Source organism: Ochotona curzoniae, unplaced genomic scaffold, assembly GCF_017591425.1.
Source record: "Ochotona curzoniae isolate NIBS_2020 unplaced genomic scaffold, NIBS_Ocur_1.0 scaffold_4701, whole genome shotgun sequence".
In the NCBI taxonomy this organism is placed as follows: domain Eukaryota; kingdom Metazoa; phylum Chordata; class Mammalia; order Lagomorpha; family Ochotonidae; genus Ochotona; species Ochotona curzoniae.
In genome coordinates this window covers 18,127,677-18,142,406 of record NW_024467122.1, presented here as the reverse complement: position 1 = coordinate 18,142,406, position 14,730 = coordinate 18,127,677, and the positions used below count along the sequence as shown (strand labels likewise).

Sequence of the window (14,730 nt, the reverse complement as noted above, 5' to 3'; positions counted from 1 at the left end):
TACAGTAGTGGAGATGAAAAATACACCACTAAGACCAAAGATTAGGGGCCACAGAAAAAAAGATCAATGAAATTCTTCAATTCATAACATACAGAACATATTCACTCAAGAATGTAGCAACAGCATGTATGGCGACTCTCTTAACTAACTGGAGCACAAAGGAAAAATGAAAGACCCTCATGGAGCTGTGAGGCAACATCAAAACGCGGACTGTTATCAAGCACTACTGCCTCAGAGAGGTGGGAAGGGGAAAAACAAAACAAATTTGGAGAAGTCGCCAAATATTTTACATTTGACAAAAACAACAAACTCACAGATTCCCAGAACCACAAATAATTCTACATGGATGAAATATGATGAAAGCCACACCAGGAAGTGTCAGCACCAAACTGCTGAAGTCAGTTACTGACAAAGGACGAGACTACCAGAAGGAAAGCTGACATGAAGAACAGGGATAAAAATAACAAACTTTCCATCAGAATCCATAAAAGCTGAAGACAATGGAATGCCATGTTTATAAAGTCCTGAAGGAAAAATGTCAACCTTATTTATACTCAGCACAAGTTTTTCAAAGCTGAGAGGAAAACGGTGCTTAGGATCTTTTTTTAAAAGTTACTATCTAAAGCAAAAACCCAAGATTTTGTTTTGGGATTTAAAACATAAATGGGAATAAAATTTATGATAACAATAGCAGAAGCTGAGAGGGGGGATAAATGAAAGTATGCTAACAAGGACCTTTTCTATTCTACAACAAGTGGCCCAAGAATTTCTGAAACTAACAAGTTCCAGATGAATACTGAAAACCCTAAAGCAATCTTTATAAAAACAAAGTTAACGCCTGGCAGTTGCTTAGGATGTAAAAAGTAAAAGAGCTTTGCTCTTAACCCTAAACCAAAAAAACTCACACGTAATTCATAAAACTATAGTTTTTCTGGAATGTCCAGGAAAGCTAAGATCACAGGACAACTGATATAATATCTGGGGCAAACAGGAACAAACTACATGTTTAAAGAGGGAAGACTTTAGACTCTAAGTCAGTAAAAACATTACAGGTCAAGAGCGAGCTACATACAGTGGAAGAAGAGAACTCCTGGGGCTTGTGACACGAAGGGAAATTACACTTCCTCATAGGCTCTTCCCACATCTTTCAGGAGTTCCCAAGAGTGGGAAGGGTAAAGACCTTGAAAAGGTAAGCCTTTTCCCTGCAGGCTAGGAAAAGGCCGGGTGAGGGGATGGGTGAAAGGGTGAAGGCTTGAAGCCTTTCCTCTGTATCTCACCTAAGAAAAGAGGGGATGCAACAGGTAAGTGAAAAGAACAAGAAATGAGATAAGGTCACCATGGATTTCTCTAGAAACTCTTGAACTGCACCTTTAGCCTGGCTGCAGGTTGAGTGTAGATGAGGCGGCATCCAACAATCCAGATTAAGAGTTTCTGGAACTAATACTTACAAGGTGAGATGGACAAAACTCCTGACATCTGAATTTCTTGGCACATCTATCAAAAGGAAGCTTCTCAGACCCCAGCTTGTAGCTTCTTGAATCAAAATCCCAGGAATAAAATTTGGGAATCTACAATTTTAACAATCTTCCCAGTGACCTGGGCTCATGAAATCTGCAAACTAATGGTCAAATTTAAGAGGATTTTCCTTGGCAATTTAGACTACATGGAGTCTGCCCTCATCTTACCTGAAAAAAATTTCCTATTTTTGTTAAAACTTGGAGTATAGTAGAAGAATGGAGTTTCCTCAAGTGGGACACTTCATTCTGATGCTCAAAACACCAGGTGATTGAGCAGGTTCAAGATGAACACAGGGACAGACACGGGGTTGGTTTTCAAATCACTGGAAAATGTGTACTAGGAAAAGCCATGCACAGGTTGCAGCATTTTTTTTTCTTTTGTGCCAAAATAAACTCAAATACACATGTTCATTCAGGTTCTAGCATGAGCATTAACGCTAAGGTGTCAGTCTGCAAAGAACTACTACTATCCAAGCAATTTGCATTCTCCTACAACTGAAGTTAGAAAAAACATCAAACTTAAGGTGCAGTGTAGGTAGAGGATGATGGAGAAATCATTGGTTCTCTGGAGAAAGTCAGCAGTTCACAAATGAAGAAGACGCCAAAGTGACAGACTGCACACCTGCCAGGAAACAACTTAGTCCTGCTTGTCCAAACTGGAGAGGATTTACAATTAACAGCAGAAACAACAGCCAACACCACAGACAGCTCAGTTGGCTCGGTTTGCACAATTCTGACAGAACAATCAAGGCAGTATAAACTTTCTGCTTGGTGGGTAGATGCCAAAAGGGTTACACTTAGATCACTTGTAGACAAGAGCAAAAAGCTTTCAGTAAAAATTTTCAACAACTGAGATCAAAACCCTGAAGCATTTTTTAGAAGAATTCTGAGACGGCATGATTTTATAAGAGTGATCTTGAAGACACAGCATAATTAAAGCACTGGCTACCAAAACGTAGGCTAGTCCAGCCAAAATATAAGTAGATTCAAGAGTAAAGGTCAGAGTCATAGGGGCCAGTGTTGTAGTACAATGCAGTAAAGTAAAAGCTGCCACTTGCAATACCAGCAACCTGTACCAGTGCTGGTTTGTGTCCTGGCTGCTCTGCTCTAACCCCACTTTCTGCCTAGGAAAGCAGCAAAGCATGGCACACGGGCTTGGGCCCCCGCTGCCTACATGAGCCACAAGGAGGTCTAGGCTACTCGCTTTTGCCTGGCCTAGACCAAACTGTTGTGGTCATTTGGGGAGTGAATCAACAGATGGAAAATCTGTTTCTCTTTCTCTAACAGCCAAAAAGAGCAGCAAGGGGCACAGCAACTTTTTTTTTTTAAAGCTTAAGGCTTTTATCAACTTTTTGGAGATAAAATAACAGTAACATGTGCTTCATATTTGACTATAGAAAAAGTTATCCAAAACTTCAGCAAATAGATAAATAAAACAATAAAACAATATCTGTGAAAACTTGACCAATAGAGTTCTACTGCTGTTCATTGCTCTCATCAAACAATGGCAACTTACAGTGGGAAGTAATCAAGCATCCACTTAACAATGCTGATTTGTCCTGCCTTTTTTTTTGATCTTGAAAAGTCACCATTTTTGTTCAGTTAATAATACATAAAGGACTGAACTGACATGGTTAAATCCTAAGATACTTAATTCTTTAGGGATGGACCAAATGTTTGGTATCATTACTGACAAAAAGAATCTTCAATTTGATGGAGCTTATGCTGAGCAATAAAGCGTACTTTTCATCTTTTAATTCTATTTTCCCATAAATCTCTTGAATCCCCTCAACACAGTATGTACCAATGTATGTATATGTATAGCCACCAAGTTTAGGCTAAAGTAATTCTAGTGGAGCCATAGCTTTCTCATATTTAACAAATTAGCCAAGTGTACTACACACTTCTTAACTTTCAGAAGACAAAAGCTTGCAATTCAAAAGCAAGAATGTCATCCTGTCTTAAGTAGGTAACACTTCCTGATCCAGGCACTGTGCTTACATGAACTACATATATGAATCTGCACAGAATCCTAGGAAAAATAATCATCTTAATCATAACTCCAGGAGGCAGGAATGATCTCCACTTCCAAAGGAGAAACTGTGTCACAGGTAGATAACATACACCCAGTCACATAGCTAAGTTAACTCAAGGACTCAAACTGAGGTAGTCTAACAAAGATCTGCTCATTGGAGCCCATGTCGGCTATTGCTGCCAATGCTGAGTTAGCAGAAGGCTGCCACAACTCCCCTCCCCCCCACCAACTAGGATCACATTCAAGAATAATTCCAGTCAGATCTTACGCCAGAGGCCAGAATCTAACTGCCATTCCTATTATACTGCTGGTTTAAATGCAGGTCAATTTGGAGGAATCCCTCAAAGTTCTCATGCTGAGGTCCCTTCACTATCACAGGATTTGTGGGCCATTTTCTTCTTGCCAACATGGCAGAAAACCAAGAACATGACTGGCCCTGCCTCAACTAAAAACTGATCACTCTTTTAGAAAACTGTAAAGTAGCTGGCTGGCAGAGAAGAGCTAAATGAACTTTTAGAGTGGAGTCAGTACTGCCCATGCTTGTGAACAAGATCTACTTACCAAAAGAAAGCAGATGTTCAAGTACTTAGAATGTTTCCATGGGAAATAACTGGTCCTTTCCCACAGGCAGAGGATTTGTAAGAGAATGACCCATGTACCCCTGACCACGGGACCAGGAAGATTCAATTCAGCACAGCTTTGGAGCCAAAGAGACCAAAGACCATACCTCCTCACAGACAGGAGCAGTTACAGGAGCTCTAGTGTTGGGCCGATTTAAGATTGAAGATCAAGGACAGCAGGCCAAGAAAATGCCACGTCAGTAAATTCAAACAGGAGGGCCAAGAATGTTAAGCGGGTTGTAATGCAGGAAATGGGGAAATTGTAAAAGCCAGCAGTTACACAGACCTTACTATTCATCATGGGACATTTCAAGATCTTTCAATACTTTAACTCATTTACTAATCAACTCTAAGAGGTAGACAGGGTAGTCCACATTTTACAGAAAGGCAAAAAAAGCCCATAAATTTTAAGTTGTACAACATCGAACAGAGGGCACACAGCAGAGCCAGGATTTGGGCCAGGCAGCCTGGTTCTAGTGGTCCTTCACATCCTAGAACTCAGTACAACTCTGGCTCTACAGAATCCAGCAGGAATGAAAATGGAGGTGGCAGAGATAAGACTGAGGAACTGCGGTAGGGCGAGAGGTGACCTGCAACAAATGTGAATCAGGTCCATCCTTTACACGCACTCCATCCTATTCATTACGGGTTGTAGGTTTTTCCTACAACTCAGAGAATTCTGCCAGTTAACTGGAATTCAGACCAGTTTGCCCAGCATTTCCAGATCAAGGACATTCTTTATATAGGCAGTACAGTTATATCCTCCCATCCCGCATCAACAGTTGTGATAGACAATGTTACGTAACACAACATTGCTTTTTTTAAAAAAAAAAGGAAAAAAAAACAGGTTAAAGAATAAACTGCAACGTTATCAAAAAAGACACAGTAAGATATGAGGTATCACTATTTTCTATAGTAAGGCAAAGAAAGAGCTGAAAAAGGGTGACCTGTGCTAATCTTCAGCAGAAAGCACGAAGAGTGGTTGGCTGTACAAAGCGAATGTTGAGAAAGGCAAGCATCTGTTGACAAGCTCTCCAGACACGTAAACTCATCTTCATTAGCCATCTAATAAGGGTTGATCTAAGCAGTAGGTAGAAAGCGCCTGAGCAGACACACTGAGCTGGCCTGGCCCGAGTGCTGCTCAACAGTCTCTGGTTTTCTCTGAAGCAGACTTTCTCTTTCTGATGATGCTCCTTTGATTCAAAGTAAAGACTGTTTCCAAATCAGAAAGCAAACTTGGACATACTTAAGATTAAAATGCACACCAGATGTTAAAAACCAAGTTTTACTAAAGGTCAAAGTGGGTAAATCAGGTAGGCAAGGAATGCTGTGGCCCTAGTCAGAAGTAATTCTATAGAAAAGACAGGGGTAATGGATGCAGTCAATAAAAAACAAACTAAAAGTTGACTGCCTGTAATAAGTAACAAAATACAAGGGTGGGAGTGCACTTAGCTCTGGCCTTGCTAAGGCTCAGAAGTAATTCTAATACTACACCCCGTGCAGTTAAGGAGCAGCGCATTCCAAGGCATAAACTTTACAACTCTTATGTTGCAGCATAGTGTGTGCTCAAGGATTATTCTGCATCAAAACTCAGAATGAGGATCCAAAAGAAGCAAAGGGAAAATTAGTCTCATCAGATATGTCTACCTCTATACTTACATTCTTTCTTCAAAAGAGTTTATTTGAAAATACAAGAGCCATGATTATATAGATTATGTTCATGTGATTATAAATTAGAGCCTATTAATGAACATATAATTTACTCTTGTAGACAACCTGGTAAAACTGGAAAGCACTACACAAAACAGAATTACCTTTCCCCAGCTGTAGGCACCTGTATAGGTAGCATTGCACCTACACAGGTATTATACTGCTGGGAGAAAAGCAAGTATTAACTACAGGGCATTCTGGGCCTGGTTAAAGCCAAATCTGTGTTAACTATACCAGTGTGCCAGCATAGTCGCCTATTCTATTTTTTGTTTTTAAGACATGTGGTGGGGGGAGGCAGACACAGACACACCAACACAGGGTCTGAGAACCCATGCGCAAGTATGTGTGGGTCCTGGGTTGTCAGGTAGGGCCCCCGACTGGGGGCCAGAGGACAGGGGCCACACCTCCAGGGGACCAGGAATGGGGGGCTGTGAATTGCTCAGGGAAGTGGGGCAGGAGATGGGGAGCACTGGTGAGGGAGAGCATGACAGGTGAGCAGTGAGGCCTGAGACTGGGTGGTTTAAGAGGAAAACCAGAGGACTTTCCGGGGCCAAAACAATACACCTGACCACTTGGGAGACCTGAGCTGGGCTCAGGTATCAACTACCACCTACTCACACAAAAGCCACAATGGGGGGGCCTGCCTGGCAGGGTTCAACTCCAGTACTCACCAGTGTTGGGGCAGGGGGTGGACCATGTTAGGCTAGGCCATGACACTAACTAGCTCACAGGAGAATGAGTCTGGAGCAGATTCTGTGGGGGACTGTGGTTTCTCCCCTGTGGGATGCCATACCAGCTGGTTTGCTTGAGGCCTGGGGTGGTGATGGGCCAAGCTGGCATGACCATGAAACTCACCAACACTCATGGGTACTGGGGCTGGGAACAGACTCGGCTGGTCTAGGCTGCAGCACCTGCATCCACACCCAAGAATTGGGTGTGGGCCAGGCTTGGCTATAGGCAGCAATCATCTACCAGTACACACAAAAGCTGACACTGGGGGCAGACCGCTGGTTAAGGGCCTAGCACATGCTGGCATGTGTGAGATCTGGGTCTGGGAGAAGGCCTGGTGGGAGAACTGGGGGAATACCCCTGGTGAACCCTCCCTCCCACTGGTGAACATGAGTCAGGGTTGGGTGTTGGTCAGACCAGGCAAGGCTACTTCACTTGTTGGCAGGTGTGTGGGTTGTCTCTGATACGAACAGACTGGGCAGGGGCAGGCCAAACCATAGCATACTGACATATGCAGGAACCAGGATGGGGTGGCAGCCATGCCAAACTAGGCTAGGCTATCACACCTACTAGTTTACAATGAAAGCCAGAGATGGGGGCAGGCTGGACAGGCTGGGCAGGGCTAGGCTGTAGCTCCCACTAGTGAGGGTTGGGACTGGGAGCAGGCCAGGCTGGGCAGGGCTACAACACCTGTTGGCCTGTATGCAAGCTTGATTAGCAGGAGAGCCAGGCTGGCCTAAGTGACCATATCCACTGGTGCATGCAGGAGCCAGAGTAAGTGCAGATTGGCTGAGCTCTGTCATAGCATCAGCTGGCAAGTTTTGGGACTGGGGAAAAGTCCTGTCAGACTAGACCATAGAGCCACCTGGAAAGTGCAAGATCCAGGGCTGGGGGGAGTGGACCCACTAGGGAAACTGTGGCCAACTCTCTGATGGACTGCAACTCCCACTGGTGAGCATGAGAACCAGGCTGGGTGTAGGCCTGGCCAGACAGGTGGTGGCACTGCCGGCATGAGTGTGGGCTAGAAAGTGGGGTCAGTTGGGTTGAGCTAGTGTCCACTGACATATACGAGAGCTAAATGGGATGTGGGACAGACAGCACCAGTCTGCTGCACAAATTGGCATACACAGGAAACAGGGCTGGGGGCAGCAGGACTAGTGGGGATTATTGGGGGTTGCTCCGACTAGGGCTGCAGTTTCCACAGTGTGTAGGTAAGCTGTTGTGGGTGATGAACTGAGCCAGATCCCACACTGGCTGGCACACACAGAAGTCAGGCTGGTGTCACCTCAGGTAAAAATTCTTTGGGGATCCCTCCAACCAGAAAACTAGACTCAGAACTCCAAACACAGTGAAAATCACAGGATCTATGGTATGACCATTGTGTGCATGTGTCAGAACAGGGTCTCCACATTGCTGAGGCCTCTGCAGTGGATGACATGTCCAGATGTTCACTGGGGACATGACAACCAGTTCATTGAGGTCTGCAGAAGACATCTAGCACCACGGAGGGCAGAACAAATTGGACAGCTCTCCCAGACAAGTATTCCAGAGAATTGAGACTCAGGAAGATCATGTCAGCCACTGGGCCTTGGAAGAATTTCCCCAACCTTGGAGCAATAAAATCCACAGCATTACAGAACTATCAAAATCACTTAAGCCATACCCTCAGAACATGCTTCACACTGAGGACCCTGGGATGCCATCAGTGGCCTTTCCCCATTCCTAGGTATTGATGGGAGTGGCTCTCTCCCCTTCTTTCTCTACTCCCCAGACATCAGAAGAAAAAAGGAGATTGGAAGTGGCTGTCTCATCCACTTTCCCCATTCCTTGACCCTCCCTACCCTAACTGTGGTCCAAATGAGCAAGCCTCCCTCTCAACTATGTAAGCATTAGCATCAAAAAATAATTATTTAAAAAATACTAGAATTACCTTTATATGATCATATCCAATCTTCTACTCTGTTTCTTCAGTTCTCTGGCACATGCAAATGGTACCTTTTACCACAGTGATTTTCATTTTTCCCCTAACCAGGGGTATTAAAAAGCATCTCTGTCATGCTTTTCATTCCGCTGATCCAATAATTTTCAGTGATTTAAGATCCTTCCTTTTGCCCAAGAAGCTTGACTAGATTTAGGTGTATATGTTGTATACAAAATGTTCTTCCTCCTTCTACCTATAGGGAGACAAGCTTCAGGAATAAACTGTGGCAGAAAAGGGCCTGGCTGTGTCTACACCTTTATCAGTGTTGATAATTTTTCTTGATTACACATACAGTTTAAATTCAGTCATAACCATGAAAAAAAGGTTCCAGATGAGATTCCCCAAGGACCAGATGCACCTTCCAGCCTCTTCTGCCAATAACCTTCATCTTAGCTATCCTGTCCACACATCCCTTTTCTTTTCTCTGGTTGCCTCCACTGTTCTCCTCTTCATGTTTCTAACTTTTAGAGAATTCCTGGGCCAGACCATCCAGCTTTGCCTTTGGTCTCTGCAAAAGGCATCAGCCTTAGGGTTCCAGACAACAGGCAATACAGCAAAAACACAAACCATGAGGAGTGCTAGGGCAATTCAAACAAAACAACAGCAAATAAAACAATAAAGGAAGAAAGAAAAGAGGACGGAATTTGACAGAAACAAGGAAAACAAGCATATCAAATTAAATGTTTGTATGAAACATTGGCTCAACATGTATTATTTACACTGGAGCCATACACAAACAAGATGAGTCAAAAGCTAGCATCTGACCAGCCTGTAAGCTAACTGCACAGTGCGGAGGGCGGACAAGCCCAGCAGGCCTTGGCCAGCTAGTGCCTGCAGACACATCGCCACCATTCACGTGCCTGTGCTGAAAAACACACTCCGCAGCCCACTTGGTTGGGGTGGAGCATTCTCAGACGACTTCTACCAAAGCTCTGTGAACCCAAGCAGCCAGGGTTCCAAGGCAAGGCGCGACAGCTTTCCAGGCTAGGCCAGCGGAGGATAATGAGGACAATGCAGCTAAACAGAGCCCAAGTCTCCAGAATATATCAGGCTCAAGAATGTCAGTGCTGCCTGGGTCCTACTACCTACAGGCCTGCTTCACTGTAGGCAGAAACTAACAGAGAGCGCCTTCCGCTGCCTGGGGCCCTGGGGCTCCCCAGGAGGCCTGGCACACACAGCACTGCAGCTCACTTGAATAACATGGGTACATCTACGCCAAGTCAGCAAACATCACATATTGAAGCAAAAGCTTGAATTTTTACATCTCATGTTATTGCAAACATAAGTTTCCCTTCATTTCAATGTTCCTTGAAGACAACTACTTAGTTACTCAAGTATTTTAAACTTAAAATGAGAGTCTGTGTGGTGATACAGTGAGTTAAACCTCTATCGGTCATGTCAGCATCCCATATAAGAACCAATTCATGTCTCGGTTGCTCTACTTCTGATCCGGCTCCCTGCTGAAGTGCCTATGAAAACAGTAGAGGATGGTCCAAAGCTTTGGGCTCTGCACTCATGTGGGAGATCTGGAGGAGACTCGCAGCTCCTGACTTCAGATGGGCTCAACTCTGGTCACTACAGCCATGTGGGGAGTATGGGTCCCCATACCAACCAGTGGGTGGACCATCTCTCTGTCTCTCCTTTTCTTTCCGTAACTCTGTCTTTCCAATAAAAACCAAATCTTTATAACTGAAAATGCTTTAAAATTACATAATGCAAATGGGACTTATAAGGACTCCAGAAATATGGGGCAGGATGGAAGGGGAAGAAAAGTGTGGTTTGTAGCTCTTGACAGTTTCTGATTCCTAACTAACATGTTCTTGACACCCAGATGCAGAGGGCTCAAGTCGCCAACAGAAACCTAAATGACCAATGCAATCCTACATGGGGCCTTGCTCGTGTGCACCTTTCATGACCACTCTCCATAAAGCGTCCAGAAAGACTGAAAAGGAAAAGTGAAGTAGCGCTGGGAGGAGGTCAAAATCTATGAAGAATTCTGCCTGAAGAGGGAGACCGAATGTTCCCACGAAGTCTCAGCCTGCAGAGATGTGAGGAGCTCATCAGAACAAAGTGCCTTGGGACTTTGGGAGACAGGGCAAATTACGGGACACCACAGAAGGCATATGATGTCTTCACTGTAACCCATGTATGGGTCTTGGGTGCTTACAGGACTATATCCAGCGAACTATCTAGAAAATGCTAAAAGGAGGATAAAACAAGTGGATAAAACAGGTGTTGCTGTCATCACAGCTAACAATAATTTAAAAGCTATAACTAGCCTACTAGCCTATCTGTTCTAGGAAAGATCTGAGGCAACTACTTACTGGTTGACTTTGGCAGGCCCTCATCATTTCTGGATTAGTTTACATCACCCGCAACCCAATGATAACCATGCTTCCACTCCTCCGATCCAGCCTTGACCTAGTCACGCATCAGGCCTAGGTGACAGGAACGCTCAGTTACCTGGTTCTCAGTGACTCACAAGGCAAAGTCCAAATAACAATATACAGCCTGTTCCTTTCCCAGCTACCCTGGATATGTCTCTCGTTTCCAGGTGCTCTTAACAATGTGTACCCTACCCTGGAGCAAACAGCAGCCCTCACACAACCTCCACCTTTGTGGCGCCCGCATCCCAGACCCAGCCCACTGTCTTGGCCCCTGCTGCGGCAGCCCTCATTGCCACAGAAGGCCCAGCAGTTTCACGCACCTGTGTCTTTCCAGTCTGTTCCACCACCTGGCTGGAAGGCCTTTCCCACACAGGGAGAGGGATTCAATTCACCCTGTAGCACTCGATCTCCTATCTTCTGGGAAAGTTTTTCTCACACCCTCACCTTGGAGGGGGCAGAAACTCGCAGCGTCTACACTGGATCCCCCTCGAGATTCATGAACTGCTCCCTCCCTTTCGGAATGACCTTGAACAAGTTCATTAATTCCAGAGTTCATTGCCTCACATACAACATGCTAACGTTAATTTGCTATCACTGTGAAGTAGCCACTGTGAAAAAAATCCTGATGGACAATGCATGTATTCACCATTTTATCAAAAATCAAATATCAGACATTATTCCAGGTGAATATGTTTCATTTAATCCAGGAGGAAGATTCTGCTCTTGGTTTCTTGTCCCCGCCTCAAGGATGTTGTGCATTTTTATCCAAATTTGTGGCTCAACCAAGTCCTTGGGCTTCTATGCTCAGGGGATAAACAACAACAACAAAACCTTTACAGTGATGTTTAGGTCATCTGAAGAAAACACTTAAGTGGAAACCCCTGCCCCAGGGCACGAAGATCATTTTCTTTACCCCACCTTTCCTAGTGTGTTCACAAACACTTTGTGTTGCGGACAATTAACTCATAAATAGGACTGAATGAATGCATGAATGGATATAAGCAGTATCCTGACCTTAATGGGCTTATAATCAAAAGGAGTCATTTAACAGAGTCCACATGAACCTCACCTTAAAAAAAACAAAACCGGTAACCAGCGCCTTCAGTGCCATAGGAACTGACGCCATGCTGTACTATCTGGTCCTAAGGCTATCATGGTAACTCAGCTTCACACATCGCCAGAATCACTGATGCAATTCACCAGCTAGCTGCTGCATATCTCCTGCACCAGGCCCTCCAAGGGGACACAGATAAGACTGATGCACTCCACCCACAAGCACAAGCTGCAGCCGCCGTGGTCACGTACAATTAACACGGAGCAGAACCCCCGAAGGCAAGTGAGAGCAGTGACAATCAATGACGGCACTGGGCTCACAAAAACGAAATCTATATGCAACAGAGTGCTGATGGCCATCAGCTTGTCATGACGGGGCTCTGCATGTTGCTTCTGCAGGAGTCGCCGCATGCCCTCTGCCTCCTTCCTCCCTCTGCATTACAAACCCAAGGAGGTGCCGTGTAAGGAACACGCACAGCACACACTGGCACCGCGCTCTGCCCCAAGCCCGCCCTTGACATTCTCGTTTTCCACAACAACCCTGTGAGTAGGCACACGTCTTCCCATCTTACAGATGAGGAAACTGAATCACAGGGCTTGTGGCTTACCAAGATGAAAGGGCAACACTGAAAACATGACAGGGTCCCAGACGAGTATTCCACGGGACTCGTGAACCCACCTGCCAGAATCACTCCCACGGACACCCCGAGCGCCAACACTCCATTTCCTTTCCTTTCCCGCCACGGATCAATTTTTTCTCCATAAGTCCCTAACAGTTCCGTAGGAGAGATCCCCTTCAACCTCCCCCAACGCCACAGCGCAGGCTGCAGAAATCCTCCTGACCCCAGGCAGCCGGGCTCCTTCCATCTGTTCCTCTACCCTTCACCTGCCGCGCGCTGCACCGCCTCCATCCTGCGGCGAGCCCCACGCGCCTCCCTCCCGGCGGCGGCCGAGTCCCCAAGCCCACCCGGGCCCCCTTAGGAGGCAGGGGGTGTGGGTAGCTCATCCCGCCACTTACGGTTCCAATACACCGGGTAACACTCTCCTTGGACCACGTCCACCTCGTAGAGGCCGCCCCGCACGCACACCGGCTCGATGTTCACCAGCTCCTGCATCACGGGTTCGTGCCTCGCCGGGCGCGGGCAGAAGCCGCAGGAGCGGTCCTCTTCGTCTTCCTCTCCCGAGCTGGAGGCCGGGCCCGCCGGGGAGGTCGGGCCGCACACATGATCGCCGTCCGGGGACTCGGCGCGGGGTCGGCTCCCCGTGGCTTGCGGCAGGGTCCGGAAGGCGAGCTCGATGCGGAGCGAATCGTAGCCGATGAAGGGCTTCCAGGTCTTCTTGTCCTCTCTGTAGAACCAGCGCACCTCCTCCGGGCCCAGCTCCGTCACCACCTCGTAGCGATGCCGGGCCGCCGCGCCGCCCGGCCGGGTGCGCTTCCTCTCCCCGGAGCCCCCTCCCGCCGCCCCGCCGCCCCCCGAGTTGGCCGGGCCCAGCGGCGCCTGCGGAGACGAGGCGTGCAGCGACGAGGAGCTGCCGCCGCCGCCGCTCTCGCCCTCGCTGTAGTAGCGCAGCGAAGAGCCCGATTCGGCCGAGCTGAAGTCGTAGTTCTCGTCACTCAGGCACGGGTCCAGGGCCACAGGGTGGCTGCGGTCTTCGGAACTCGGCGCCCCGAGGTGCAGCCCGGGCTCCCCGCGCAGCAGGGCCAGGGGCACGCTGCCGTCGCCCGGGTCCCCGCTGGGCAGGTGCTCGAAGCAGCAGACGCTGCCTCCGCCTCCGCCGCCGCCGAACGCCGACCCGGCATCCGAGCCCAGCTCCCAGGCGCTGCCGCCCCGGCCGTTATGCTCGGGGCTCCGCGGGGAGCCGCGGCCGGAGTAGTTCATGCTGTGGAGACGCCGCCGGCTGTCCGGCCGAGCGCCCAGCCGCCGAGGCCCCCAGCGCTTCCGCCACACATTCAACGCCGCCGCCCTCTCCACCGGGAGTTCCTAATCTTTCAAATCCCGACAGGGTGCTGAGGCGACGACCGCGGCGGCTGTGGCGGCGGCGGGGGCGGCTCCGCCCCCCTTCGGAGCGCGCGGTGCCGCCGCGTTCGCCGGCCCTGCCCCTTTGTCACGCTGCCTGACGTAGGCGGTCCTAGGGCCCCGCCCCGCCCCCCGGGCCGCGCGCCCCGCCCCGGAAGCGCCGTCTCCGGGCCCCGCCCCCTTGCTCCTCAGGCTGAGGGTACGAGGTCGGCCGAGGTCGCCCGCTGCCAGCCACTCAGCTGCCCTCTTCCTTCTCTCTCCTGTGCCTCCGTCCCCCACCCGGGGATTCAGAGTCCAGTCCTGAACAATTGGGTCGTGAGCCCACAGAGCCCTCGGGCAGGCGGTTAGCTCTTGTCGACACCGACTCTGTGACCTTGGTGTCGCCCGGCTCAACTTTGTCAGGCAGTTCTGGTCGCTCCAGAATTGTCAGCCTGCGCAAGAGCACTCCACCCCACGTCTGAAATACTCACCCGCTCGAGTCGGGGCCTCCCTGAGGTGCCATCTCACTTTGATTACTTACCTTTCAGTAGGTCAATTTCCTGTTTTCTCGCCCTCGTTGGGCAGTCCTTGATGGAAACCCACGTCCCAACCTCTCCCACATGGTGCGCGGGTGTTAATGGTGGCTAGTCTAGCCATCTGTGGAAGGAAGAATTGTTGATTGGAAGCCAGAAACCAGCCAG

At 48.1% G+C, this 14,730-nt stretch overlaps 1 protein-coding gene across 6 annotated transcripts in view; it reads right to left on the bottom strand.

The window, feature by feature from the left end:
* Positions 1 to 14,065, bottom strand: part of DDHD1 (DDHD domain containing 1) — a 68,994-nt gene extending 54,929 nt beyond the window's left edge. For 4 of the 6 annotated variants that reach the window (XM_040968372.1, XM_040968371.1, XM_040968373.1 and 1 more), the window contains exon 1: positions 13,051 to 14,064. In XM_040968372.1, the coding sequence (XP_040824306.1) occupies positions 13,051 to 13,912 (862 nt within the window). In that variant the 5' untranslated portion in view covers positions 13,913 to 14,064. Of the gene's footprint in view, positions 1 to 13,050 lie in introns of all 6 variants that reach the window. The other 2 variants (XM_040968374.1, XM_040968370.1) reach the window with 2 other exon arrangements.
* Positions 14,066 to 14,730: the final 665 nt, after the last annotated feature.